This window comes from Anser anser (genome assembly GCF_964211835.1).
Source record: "Anser anser genome assembly, chromosome: 23".
NCBI classification, from domain to species: Eukaryota; Metazoa; Chordata; class Aves; order Anseriformes; family Anatidae; genus Anser; species Anser anser.
In genome coordinates, this window is record NC_139744.1 from 6,849,630 (window position 1) to 6,863,329 (window position 13,700).

General features: G+C 47.6%; 1 protein-coding gene across 1 annotated transcript in view; it reads right to left on the reverse strand.

Annotated features, from left to right (window-relative positions):
- LOC310885452 (acid-sensing ion channel 2) overlaps positions 1–13,430 on the reverse strand; it is a 504,402-nt gene extending 490,972 nt beyond the window's left edge. The window contains exon 1 of the mRNA XM_083808885.1: positions 12,637–13,430. Coding sequence (XP_083665011.1) covers positions 12,637–13,200 — 564 coding nt within the window. The 5' untranslated portion in view covers positions 13,201–13,430. The remainder of the gene's footprint in view (positions 1–12,636) is intronic.
- Positions 13,431–13,700: the final 270 nt, after the last annotated feature.

Genomic DNA, 13,700 nt, shown 5'->3' on the forward strand with positions numbered 1-13,700 from the left:
GCTGTCTGGGGTATGCAAAGCTGGGAATAGCTGTGGATGCTCAGGTACACTGCGTACCTGACTTGCAAATATAGCAAGCAAGGCCATCAAAATGGTTTCTGAGCAAAAACATTTCCAGAAAAATGTGTAGTTTTAATTCCTTCCAAATAGGAACATTAGATATTCTTCTGTCTCTGCACAAAATCACAACCCGTGTCATTCTCCAAGGCAAGCTAAAACAAATTCCCTCCCTTATTTAAATTTTAATCAGTTTTAGAAATAAATGTTTAATAATAAACATAAGCCAGGAAGACAGTCCTTGCCCCAAGGAGCTGACAAATGTTATCATCAATCCAAATAGAGGTGTGTGAATGCTGTATTATGGAAGTACAGAGCTGGGTTGTACTTATACATCCTACTTTCGTGCCTACACTTGCCGAGGCAATTGGCTCCGGGGCAGACGTGTTCTGCAGCAGAGCGGGGGATGGAGACAGGCAGGGCTTTTTTTCGGCGTCGAGGCCACTCGAAGCATCCGAGGGAGCCGCCAGGACCCGGCAGCCCTCGCGAGGGAGGCTGACGAGGCGTAGGCGGAGCCAGCAGCGCCCCCTCCCCGGCCGTTCAAAAGCAGCCCGTAGGGAGCACGAGTGACCAGGAGCGCGGCGACCAGGGCGGGCAAACAGGGTGTGAAACCAGGCAGAAAACCATGGCCTCTGCATCTCTTGCGGCCTCTCCAGCCACAGTCACCGATGTGGCTACTCAGATGGAGGGCTTGGGGAAACACACCGCCACCCAGGTCTTGGGCTGCAGGGTGTGCCCAAGTCTTCTCTCGGTATCCAACAGCAGCAGCGAGGGGTATGCCTGTGAGAGGTGTGCCCAGGCTGAAGAGCTGCTCAAACAGGTAGCAGAGCTTCAGGAGGAGGTGAGCAGGCTCAGGAGCATCAGGGAGTCCGAGAGGGAAATTGGCTGGTGGAGGTGTACTCTACCCTCTCTGAGACAGACTCACGAGCCTGCCACAGCACAAGTGTCTCCTGCTATGCAGAAGACAAAAGTGCCCTCATCCCACCAGGCAGTAGGAGGAGACCTAGGCCAAGGGCGGGGAATGGAGGCAGGTTCCTGTTTGAGGTGGTAGGCGAGCCCTGTCCCTGCCCACCTCACCTTCCCATCTACCCTTATATAACAGGTATGAGGGTCTAGAACACCATAGTCAGAACAACAAAGTAGACGAAAGCCTGTCCCAGTTGGAGAGGGTGCCTAAGGCAAGGCAACCTTATCCCTTGCATTGCTACATCATCTGTCAAAAAAGAAAGAAGAGTTATTGTCATGGGGGACTCCCTTTTGAAAGGGACAGAGGGCCCAATATGCTGACCGGACCTAACCCACAGGGAAGTCTATTGCCTCCCTGGGGCTCGGGTGAGAGACTTTGCTAAGAAAGTCAAGCGCCTCGAACGACCCACCGACTACTACCCTCTACTGATCTTCCAGGCTGGTAACGACGAGGTAGCAACAAGAAGTCCGAGAGCGATGAAAAGGGACTTTAGGGCTTTGGGGCAACTACTTAAAGGATCAGGGGCACAGGTTGTGTTTGCCTCTGTCCTTCTGATAGGGGGGATCGACGCTGACAAGCAGACTCATCACATTAAAACGTGGCTTCAGGACTGGTGTAACTGACAGAACTTTGGGTTTTTCGATCACGGGAAGGTCTACGTGACACCAGGCCTGCTGGCACCAGATGGGATGCGCCTCTCTCAGAGAGGGGTAAGGATTTTTGCTCAGGAGCTGTCAGGGCTGATAGATAGGGCTTTAAACTAGATTCAGAGGGGGAAGGGGATAAAACCAGGCATGCCAGTGATGAGCTAAGGGATGGTGCGCTAGAATCAGAGGGACTGTGTGCTAGTGAGGTCCTTCGGTTGGCTCCACAAGGAGCTGCGTGTAGGGAGGCACATTTGAAGTGCTTCTATACAAACACACGCAGTATGAGGAATGAAATGGATGAGCTAGAAGTCTTGGCCCAGTCCCACAGCTCCCCATCATTGGCATAAGCGAAACCTGGTGGGATGAGTCCCGTGGCTGGTGTGTTGCAATAGATGGTTACAGGCTCTTCAGGAGGGACAGGCAGGGTAGGCAAGGTGGCAGGGTGGCGATGTATGTGAAGCATGGGCTTGACTGTGTGGAACTTCAGGTTGGTGATGGCAAAGTTGAGAGCCTCTGGGTAAGGATTAAGGGATGAACAAATAAAGGGGATGTCGTTGTGGGAGTCTATTACAGACCACCTGGCCAGGACGACAACGCCGATGAATTATTCTTTGCAGAACTAAGAGATGCCTCGAGATCAACTCCTCTTGTCCTTATGGGGGATTCAACTTACCAGACGTCAACTGGGATCACCCCACGGCTGACACGAGCAAGTCCAGGAGGTTCATAAAGCACCTAGATGATAACTTCTTGGTGCAGGTGCTAAGGGAGCCAACTAGGGAAGGTGCCCTCCGAGATCTGTTGCTGGAGAACAGAGCGGGTCTTGTGGGAGACGTGGCAATTGGCAGCCGTCTTGGTCATAGTGAACACGAAGTGGTTGAGTTTAGAATTTATGGTGAGAGAAGGAAAACTGTGACCAAAACTTCAGCCCTGGATATGGGTAAAGCAGACTTTAGGCTGCTCAGGGAACTAGTCAGCAAGGTCCCCTGGGAAACTGCTTTTGAAGGCATTGGCGTCCATCAGTGCTGGTCAGTCTTTAAGCACTGCCTCCTAAAAGCACAAGATCAGGCGATTCTAAAATATCGGAAGCCAGGCAGGCGGGGCAGAAGGCCGGCCTGGCTGACCAGGGATCTTCTACTGGAGCTTAGGGGAAAAAAAGGAAGTGTATGGCTGCTGGAAGGAGGGTCAGGTGATGAGGAAGGCATACAGGGATGCTGTTCGTGTTTGTAGGGAGAAAATTCGTGTGGCCAAAGCCCAACTAGAGTTGAAGCTGGCCATGTCTGTGGGAGACAATAAAAAAGGTTTTTTTTTAGATATGTGAACAGAAAAAGGAGAACCAAAGAAAACATACGTCCGCTACTAGATGGGGAGGGTCTCCTCACAGACAATGACATAGGCAAAGCAGAGACGTTTAATGCCTTCTTCACCTCTGTCTTCAACACTGATGATGGGATTCGGGACCCAGGGTACCCTGAGCTGGAGGACCATGACAGTGGGAATGACAAACTCCCAACTGACCCTGAACGTGTGCAGGAATTGCTGTTCCACCTGGATCCATACACGTCCATGGGTCCGGATGGGATTCATCCCAGGGTGCTTAAAGAGCTGGCTGACGTCATCGCGGGACCTCTCTCAATTATTTTTCAATGGTCTTGGGAATCTGGAGAGATCCCATTGGACCGGAAGCTGGCAAACGTTGTGCCAATTTTCAAGAAGGGTAAGAAAGAAGATCCTAGCAATTACAGGCCAGTCAGTCTCACGTCAGTACCTGGTAAAATTATGGAGAGGATGATCCTTGAAGTTATTGAAGTGCACCTGGGGGACAATGCAGTCATTGGTCCCAGCCAGCATGGATTCACGAGGGGTAGGTCCTGCCTAACAAATTTGATTTCTTTTTATGATAAGATCACCCATCGATTTGATCAAGGGAAAACAGCTGATGTGATCTTTTTGGACTTCAGCAAAGCTTTTGACATGGTTTCCCATAGGATCCTACTGGACAAAATATCCAGCATACAGCTAAACAAAAACATCATACGATGGGTGAGCAATTGGCTGACGAGCAGGGCTCAAAGGGTTGTGGTAAATGGGGCCACATCTGGCTGGTGGATGGTCACTAGTGGGGTCCCTCAAGGCTCCATTTTAGGGACAGTCCTCTTCAATATTTTTATACATGATTTGGATGTAGGACTAGAAGTTGTTTTGAGCAAATTTGCCAACGACACCAAACTTGGAGGAGTTGTGGACTCGGATGAGGGTGGAAAGGCCTTGCAGAGAGATCTGGACAGATTGGAGAGCTGGGTGATCACCAACTACATGAAGTTTAACAAAAGCAAGTGCCTGGTCCTGCACCTGGGACGGGGCAACCCTGGCTATACGTACAGACTGGGTGACGAGACGCTGGGGAGCAGCCCCGCAGAGAGGGATCTGGGGGTTGTGGTTGACAGCAAGTTGAATATGAACCAGCAGTGTGCCCTGGCAGCCAGGAGGGCCAACCGTATCCCGGGATGCATCAAGCACAGCATTGCTAGTCAGTCGAGGGAAGTGATTGTCCTGCTCTACTCTGTGCTGGTGCGGCCTCACCTCGAGTACTGTGTGCAGTTCTGGGCACCGCAGTACAAAAAGGACGTGAAACTGTTGGAGAGTGTCCAGAGGAGGGTGAGGAAGATGGTGAAGGGCCTAAAGGGGAAGACATATGAGGAGCGGCTGAGGCCACTTGGCCTATTCAGCCTGGAGAAGAGGAGGCTGAGGGGGGACCTCATCGCAGTCTACAACTTCCTCGCGAGGGGGAGTGGAGAGGTAGGTGACCTATTCTCCGTTATCACCAGTGATAGGACCCGTGGGAACGGTGTTAAGCTGAGGCAGGGGAAGTTTAGGCTAGACATCAGGAAGAGGCTCTTCACTGAAAGGGTGGTTGCACACTGGAACAGGCTCCCCGGTGAAGTAGTCACTGCACCAAGCCTGTCTGAATTTAAGAAGCGATTGCACTGTGCACTTAGTCACATGGTCTAAACTTTTGGGCAGACCTGTGCAGTGCCAGGAGTTGGACTTGATGATCCTTATGGGTCCCTTCCAACTCGGGATATTCTATGATTCTATGAAAGCTTTTTAAATAATAATTATAGTAAACCTCTGAGCAGATGCAGGTGGCAAAATAGTTGACAATTTTTGCAACCTGCAAATATAGCCACTGTTCATGTTTTTCTCCTTCTGAAGCTATGGGAGGACCTGCATTCCTGCATTCTCACCACCACACACCTCTCTCATAGCTGTGTTTGTCTTTCAGGCAAGGAAGTTCTCATGGATGTGTTTTTCCAAAGAGCTCTTGGTATGGAAATCCACACAAAATGTCACACCAATCTTAAAAGAAAGATGAATGAAACTAGGCAAAATACTTGCTATTTCTTTCGAAAACTATATGCAATTGGTACAGCTGTGACATCCACCTGACAACCTGCTCGGTCCCACCTTATCACAGCAGCTGAGCATTTTATTGCCTACACACTGACCGTGTGTCCCCATGACAGCCAATTCATGCATAACGCTGCTGTGACAGCCAAGCCTGATCTGGCTTGCACTCCAGGTATAAATTCCTTTAAAAAATGCTTTTGCAAAGGCGCAGGACAGACTAGCCATGCAGAGCTCCTGGGCACCAGGTTCTGCCAGAGGAGATGGAGATGCCTCTGTCCCCTCTGTCCCTGCTGTCCTGCAGCTGGCTGTACTCCTGGAGAGCTGTGAGGCATGCTTTTTCTGCAAAGAGGAGCTGAACAATGCACTTGAGGTATTTTTTTCAGGTAATCTGTGCTGTCTCCTTTCAAACTGCATGGGAATGGTTCCAGGAGATGGAGAAGGACAGACACTCGCTCAGAGAAACTGTGAGGGGTTTATTATGGAATCAGAGCTGTGAATGCCTCAGATGCTCAATGCAGAGAGTCATCAACAGCTGTGCATTTAAGGCCATTTTTTTTCCTCAGGTCAATAACATGAACTCAAACTTATATGCCAAGGCTCACAACAGGGATCATTGTTGTGATCGCCTCTCAAAATTATTTTTCATGCTCGCAGTAAAGATTGAGTGAATTGAGCATGACGAGCAGCAACGTGGGACAAAACCCGGCAGGTATGTACCCACTTTTTGTTATGGAAATATATAATATACTTTATAATTTATATAGATATATGTATATGTTAAATAATTCAGTTTGGAAGGGACCTCAAGAAGCCACTCAGGCCAATACTGAAGTCAGACCTGCTTTCTCTTTTCTTAAGAACTTCTCCTACCTCTGTTTACAATCGCTGGTTTTATTTGTGCCCATTGCCTTCCATGGGGATCACGGACACTGACCTGTAGTGCTCAGCGCTTTGCTAGGAGCACTTAGAGTAAATACACACCATGGTTTCACAGCAGTCACATCATGGTTTTTAACATGCACTTGGTCAAATAAGCACACAATTCCGCAGAAGTGAACATCTGGGAGGTTATATATTATTTCTCAAGAAGTCTCAGTGGGGAACTTGCATGAGGTATATGGAGGAAGGTCAGGACAAGTTATGTTGCTCCAGTTTATCTCTCCAAATAGAAGCCATGTTGTTGTTTTTTAATACGTCCCTAGTTTTTCATAGCCTTCACTTACGGTTTTAGGCATGACTAGATATAATGTGGTTCATGTAGAAAGAGCACAGGTACATTTGACTGCTTCCCATCATTTTACCCTTTGTCCACTGCAGACAGCAAGGAAACAATAGAACACTGTGGCTTAAAGACATTTATCAACCTTGAGCTCTGAGTTTTACTAACTTGCCTCTTCACAGCTTTCCAGCACCTTACTTGTCAGTCTCTCTCCATGGATAAAAGTAATTTCCTCCCATTTTGCAGGTAGGAGAGCTGATGTGCAGAAAGTCAGACTCAGAGATATTTCCAATGCATGGGAAAACCTCATGCAATTTCCAGAAAAAAATGGTAAAGCTCTGCAGCCCTCAAATATCTCTGTCCTTGCAACTCTGATGAAATCCTTCTTGCTCAGTATTTTCTCCTCATCTGACAGCATTATTCTCTGCTCACTCTCAAGAGCAGTGTTTTCATTTTGCTTCAGCTCCAGATGCCATCTTGAGTGCAAAGCCCTTAGCAGGTGTGGTGTGGATGGGGGACAGAGGAATCCACACTCACTTGGCCTGACAAATAATTGTGATGAATAGGCATCACTTAACAGACAAGAGTGGCTCTTCCTCTTCATCAAATGAAGCGGATGGGTGCATCATATAAACCAAGGCCATAGGCAAAGGAATGCTGAGCTCACAGCTGGCTCTTAGGCACAGAAGTGCTTTGTCCTTCCTGCTCCAGTGTCCTCCCTGTGTCTTGCCTCCCTTTGCACTCACAACCCACTGATCTGCAGATGTTTTTGGTACTTCAGCTGTGCTCTTTTCTGAGACATCAGATCTTTAGATTATTTCCCAAAACTCCTAATGAGAAGAGGAGTGTGCCCAGTCAAGAAACAGCTTAAATCAGAACAAAACACAGACTTCTTTTAAAAAGAAAATTAAGGAAGAGTTAATCACTGAGCTGCTCAGGTCTTGAGTCAGAGCAGTCTCTCAGACACAGATCACCCACATCTCAAGTAAATGACTTACAGCCACACCTCTGACTTTTTGGTCTTATGGGAGTTGTTTCATCCAGTGTAAATGCTTTCTGTATTAAATGACTTATAATTGGATTTGCCACAAAAAGACCCCACTGAGGTTCCACAGGCTTCTCTTCTTTAGTTTTTAACCTTAATATCCATTCAAGACCCAGGAAACTTTTGTATTTGTGAACAGATACTCATCACAACAGGTATCTTCCCAAGACTCTCTCTGGTGAATTTCAAATCATTATCCCAATATTCTGTAATATGTTAAGGAAGTACAAAGTCCATCAGCTCCATGGACAAGCCCTACCATAATCATTTTACAACTAGATGTCTGAGGGACAAAAAAAATTAGACAATAGTAATATTGTGTAGAATAAAGGTCTGCATTTCTCAAGGATGAGGTTTGTACATCAGTCAGATATGTGACCCAGATACAATCCATCTACTTTTAGACACCTAACTCAGGCACCTACAACAGGAACACAATAACCCTGCACTCCCTCCCGTGCCTAAGACCAGGCACCAATATTCAGCAGCATGTGCAAACACAAGCACAGACTCAGAAAGATGCAGAAATATTTGCTCTCCTAGTGCAAGAACCATTTATTTGTGTAAAAGTTAGCACAAAATGGCAGATCCCATTTTGGCATATTTAACAGATTCTGAGGCAAACTTTGGAAAAAGTCATGATTTCCAGAAAAATGATTAAATAGAAAGAGGTCATGTTTTTCTGAATCAGGCAGACTGCACCATGATTTCTATTTATTTATTTATTTTTGAGGAAAGTGGAAGTTGTATAATAGAAGATGAGAATGGACTAAACAGTCTAAAAAGCAAAAGCTATTTACTAAATAGTGGACTCATGGGCACACTAGAAAGAATGGCTTAAAATATATGCATAGAGAGTGACTGATAGATTGACATAAACTTGTGTCTCAGAATAGAAATATTCATATGAAGTGCTCTCCTTTATGCGGACACTGTCTATCAGCAAGAATGTGTATTGAAAATAAATGAGTTGTATCCTTCGATTGTCACAGACATGGATAATAAATAGACATCTGGCAACGAAAGCATAGCAGGCACAAGCTAAGTTATTGTGTTACCTCTGAAATGAGATGGATGTGTGGGGAAGCACACGCTGCAATTTCCATTTAGCAAATGACATGACAGAAAAACTTAACGTAGTGGGTTTACATGGCAAGGTTTTGGTAGCAGGGGGCCGTAGTGGTGGCTTCTCTGAGAAGAATCTAGAAGCTGCCCCATGTTAGGTAAGGGCCCTGCTGCTGACTAGAGCTGAGCTAATAACTGATGTTGTTTACGCCTCTGTGAGAGCATATTTAAGAAAGGGGGGGAAAAAAAGAGAAAAAACCACAACCAACCAACCAACCAAAAAAAAAAAAAAACAAAACCCACGGCTACACAGCAGCTGGGAGAGAGAGAGGAGTGAGAAACCATATTTTCTCCCCCTTTCTCTTTGAGGAGGGGGAGTGAGAGAGTGGGTGTGGTGGAGCTCAGCTGCCCACCTGAGTAAAACCACCACACTTGCTCACATACCAAAATGCGCAGTCACTGCTGTATCTTGAATCATTCAGGCAGGGCTTGGCTGCTGGGGCTAGTTTTCTCAACAAGGTGGGACTGAGATATCTTATTTTCCATGCTCCTCATATTCTAGATATCTGCATCCCCACCACCCCATCTGTCATTCTCCCTTTTCCCCAGGGGGTGAAACAGTTATCATAGATTTTTCTCCCCTGTTACTCCATGTGTTTGCTGTGCCACCCACAGAAATCTCCTGCAAGGTCCCCTTGCCACTGCTCAGATCATCCCATATTGGAATGGCAAAGGACCACAAGCCATGACTGCAGACCCAGGAAGGAGGCTTTGGTCCAGCATGCTCATAGAGATAACGAGAAAATCACAGCTCTGTGTCTAGGGCTGACAAGCCACAGCTTTATCACTCTCAGCAGCAGTAGGTTGGGAAGACCTTAATGTCATGTTGAGCAGCATGAGCACAGCTCCTCCAGAAAGATGCCATCTGTGAGGTCATTTTCAATGGAGACCTCCTGGAAGGAGCAATGCACAAAAAAAAAAAAAAAAAAAAAAAAAAAAGAGGGAATTTCCTCAACTGCAGCTGCTGTTATCAGGTTTTCCTCCTCCAAATACATTAAAGGAATGGGTTTGCTAAAGCTCGTTCTGCCAATTTCTTGTTCTTGCCTGCAGCAGAGGTCAGCATTATCTTATCTGCTGCTCAGTGCATTGCCATGCCAGTTCAGGAATCAGCACATGTTCTGCTAAGTCCTTGCTGTTCCCTTTGGATGTATCTCTGCAGAAAAGCTTAAAGGACTCATGCCTCTGAGCAGGCCATAATATGGGGAACTGTTGTCTGAGAAGCATTAGACATCATCTGGGGAGAAGGAACATTGAGTGCAAGGAGAGCACAGCTCAAATCCTGTTAAAAAAGCTGCAATGGAGAACTGGAACAGGGAAGTGGAGGAGGGAAAGTAAATTCAAGTTTTCAGCGTGCCAGGGCACTGCCATGCCAGCATCTGCTTTCCCATGCAGCACTGCATACAGCACACATGGATATTCTAAGTGGGACAGGTGACCAGCTGGCACTACTGCACTAACTTCCTCAGCAACATCTTATTGCAGAATTTTCTGCTTTGATGCAGCTTCCTACTGCAAAACTCCTGCCTCTTCTGCTCCCAGGTGCATGAATTTGGGGAGTACAGAAAGAGAGAGCTGAAGTTCTTCGTCAGAATGACGTATTACAAAACTGCTCTGGGATTTCCACTCTCTGCTTCCTGAGAGGAAAGAAATCAGCCTTCAGTGATGATGCTTCCCTCTTTCCAACTGGTAATGCAGCAGAATGGATAAGCTGCCACACAGTCTGTACACAAAGTTGCAACAGGTTGTTGATAATTAAACACAAAATTCCTCCAGAACTGGAGGTTCTGATTCAGCACGGAGGCAGTTCAAAGACCTTAACAGCATGCTCCCTCTAGAAAGACCTGTTTAGCATTTAAGCAGGCATATTTTGCTGTCTTTTGTCTCTTAGAGGTAAAGTCTAGAAGGAAAACAAGGCTGTTGAGTCCCTTTTGAGTACTGCTCCCTGGATTTCCCTAACCTAAGGGACTACATCAAGTCAGTGAGACAGAAACACCTAACTGTGCTTCCAGCATCTCCTCTAACACATTTCTCTGTGTTAGAAAGGTGTAGAAGACAATGCCTTCTGGATCATCTAGGAGCTGCTTTGCATAATGGACTAAAGTGTTTCACTGCCCTGTTTCTGAATTTCTACAGTGCTTTGACAAGGACAAGGGTTGTCAGCCCATAGCACCCCATATGTTTCTAGGTGGCCCTAACCTGATTTAGGAGAACAGGGATTTATTTAGCAGCCAGGGAAAGTTTAACCTTTCTGGAAACTGCTGTGTACCTATGGAAATAAAACCCATTGTTTCAGAAGCAGCTACCTCAAAAACTAAATGGCCATGGAGATTACAGTTCTTGTGTCCCAGGGAAGCTACCAAGAGCACCTGTCTCATCTGAGAATGAGACCTACTTTTTCAAGTCCTGCAGGTGTTTTGAACATGCCTCTTGCTGGTTGGCTTTGGGGCTTTTGCTTTTGGCTGATGTTTATTGCATTATGGGGAAGCCCACAGGCAGAATTCATCCCTCTCCCAGCTCCTTTGCTATGGTTAGGGAAGATCTTTTGGGATCTGCCTTCACTTACCAACTCTTCTGTCCCCTGGGCTTTTGTGCATATATTTCCTTTTCTATCCCATTCTCCAGCCTTAGTCACACATTGCTTTGCTTTAGCAATCTCTTCCCCCAAGGAATTTCTTCATAACTTCTTAAAACTTGCACCACCCTACCGCTGCTCAGTTCTGCCCAAGAAGCAGAAGAAAAGGAGCAGTTTGCCTGGATATCCAGTCCAAAATGGGTATGGCATCAGGGTTATGCACAGGCAACAACTGAGACATCAAACAAAACATTCCTACTCAGACATTTAAAAAGAGCACAGTCCAGGTGATGGCAGTGACTCTGGAGCATGAATCAGTTGGACTCATTTGCTGGGGGATCCAAAAGCATCAGAGACACAAAATACTCTCTTCTCCTAAAAACAGACCAAAATTCTACTGGCAAACATCATGAAACCTGTTACAGCCCCTGTCTATCTGCAGGACATGGAGCAGAACAAACAGCATTGCTCCCAGAGAAACAGCGGGCTGTGATCTGTCGGCGTTGCTGACTCCAGGGTCACTGAGCCCCCAGCCAGGGTATGCCGGCGAGAATCAGTGGGAAGGAACCAGCCAGCTTGGCCTGAGAGCAAAGTACAACTTAGCCTCATCCCAGCCCTCATGCCTGCAGCTCTGCTGAGGCAGGATTCAAGCCAGCAGTTTGGGGGGAGCAGCCCCTTCTGTAGCCCCTCTCTCAATCAGCAGTGCACGGGTGGGATCCCTTCTTCCAAGCAACCTACTTTTTCTTCCTATTTCACACTGATAATGCCTGCCAGCTGAGCTGCCCAGGCCAGCCTGCGCTGCTGTCAGGGTGTCACCCAGAAGCCGTAAGCTGAGCAGCGTCTGCTGCCTTCAGGATCCTCAGGCTACCCAGTGCTCTCCACCTCCCTGCCAGCCTGAGAGCAGGCTGGCATCAGAGCAGAGCCTGATTTCTTTTCTTCTTTGTTTTATTATGTTTCCCTTTTTCTAAAGCAGCACCAAGAAGGGACCTGGTTGCTGGCCATGCTGCAGCAAACTAGGATTTATGAACTACAGCCACAAGCAACAAGCAGAAAAATTCCCCTTCCAGTCAGATCGGAAGCCACAGTTTCAGCAAGGCTACAAACACCCAAGGAAATACAGTAGGCTTATGGACGTTGCTCAGACCATCCTCAAATGCCTTCCAGTCTCTCTGGCTTCTTTCCAGCCCTCTCTACATTCTTCAGCAGGCTAAAATTCACTGACCATAGCAAGAGACCTCACAAGCCCCCTCTGTTGCTCAGCAGGACCCATGTGATGCCCCAGCCTGACACCAAGCACCCTGGGAGCCATAGGCCTCCTGCAAGATGGATGGTGGACCTGCTGCAAACCCCTTGCTTGCCCCCACATCACCCCATGCCATGCTGGGAAGAAGCGTAGGAAGGACTCCAGCAAATAAACTTCAACTCAACAGGCTGCCTGATTCTCCTCTGCCATGCCAGAGCCTGACAGACACTATCTGCTCATTGTGCTATGCTGACGCAGGTTGGTCAGTGACATCCTTGCTGTCTTGGTCCTGCACCAGCACCATCCACACACCCAGAGTAGAGAAAAGCAGAGCATCTGCTCATACTCACAGTTTTGAAGTCCTCATGGTTGCACTCTTGGCCTTTGAATTTGCAGTACAGCATCATATCCTTCAGGTCATGGCCAACCCGTGCCAGGAACTCCTGCATGTTGAAAACTTTTGGTTTATACTGGTTAAAGTTGGCCTTTTCTTGAAGGATGGCCAAGACAGCCGGGTCAGCCAGGTGAGGGTTGGGGATCTGCAGGTTGACATCGAGCAGAGCCAGAAGCTCTCCAGCATGGTACAGGTCATTGGTGGTGAGCCGGGAAAAGCGAAACTCATTGAGGTTACAGATGGTGACAGCGGGGAAGACCAGGCTGTTGGCCACTACCTCGTCCACTTTGGTCACATGCTGGTAGGAGAAGTAGAAAGCCACTCGGTCCGAGCTCTCAACCAGGAGGAGCCCCAGTGAGCCCACGAAGGCCAAGGTCCAGAGCAGGCGTCGGATAGTCACTGGCCCGTAGACAAAGACATGACGGATCCCATGGAGCGTGGAGGTGTTGGCAAAAATCTGGATACTGGAAGGTTGCATGCTCCCCATGCTGCCCTCGCTGGTGCTGTCCTTCAGATCCATGAGGAGCAGCTAGTGAAATCCTGGCACTGCTTTTTGGGTCAGTCTGTAGCTGGAACTGGGATCCAGATCTCTCCCCTCCCCTCTGGATAATAATTAAACCCTTTTAGGAGAGAGAGAGGAAACGAGTCTCAGGCCAGCTGCTGCGAGTTTATCCCACCAGCTCAGCAGTAGCTTTGCAGGGGTAAATATTTATACAAAAATCCATTCAAACTCTAGCTCTTGATTTCCTCGGTGTGATAAGAAGGGCTGGTTTTATTTAGGGAGACACCAAGGTGATGTGGAAGAGATGTGGGTGGGAAGCGAAAGCCGAGCCAATGGAAATAAAGTCCTCCCCCTACACACACACACACACACGCACACGCACACGCACCCGAGCGGAGATGAGATTAAGCAAGAGGGAGAGCTTAAAACAAGCAGAGGCAGCTCAAAGCCTATTAACTAGTGTGTAAAGCCCAAGGATGCCACTACCCGGAGCTGATGGCTCGTGGCACGGCAGGGCT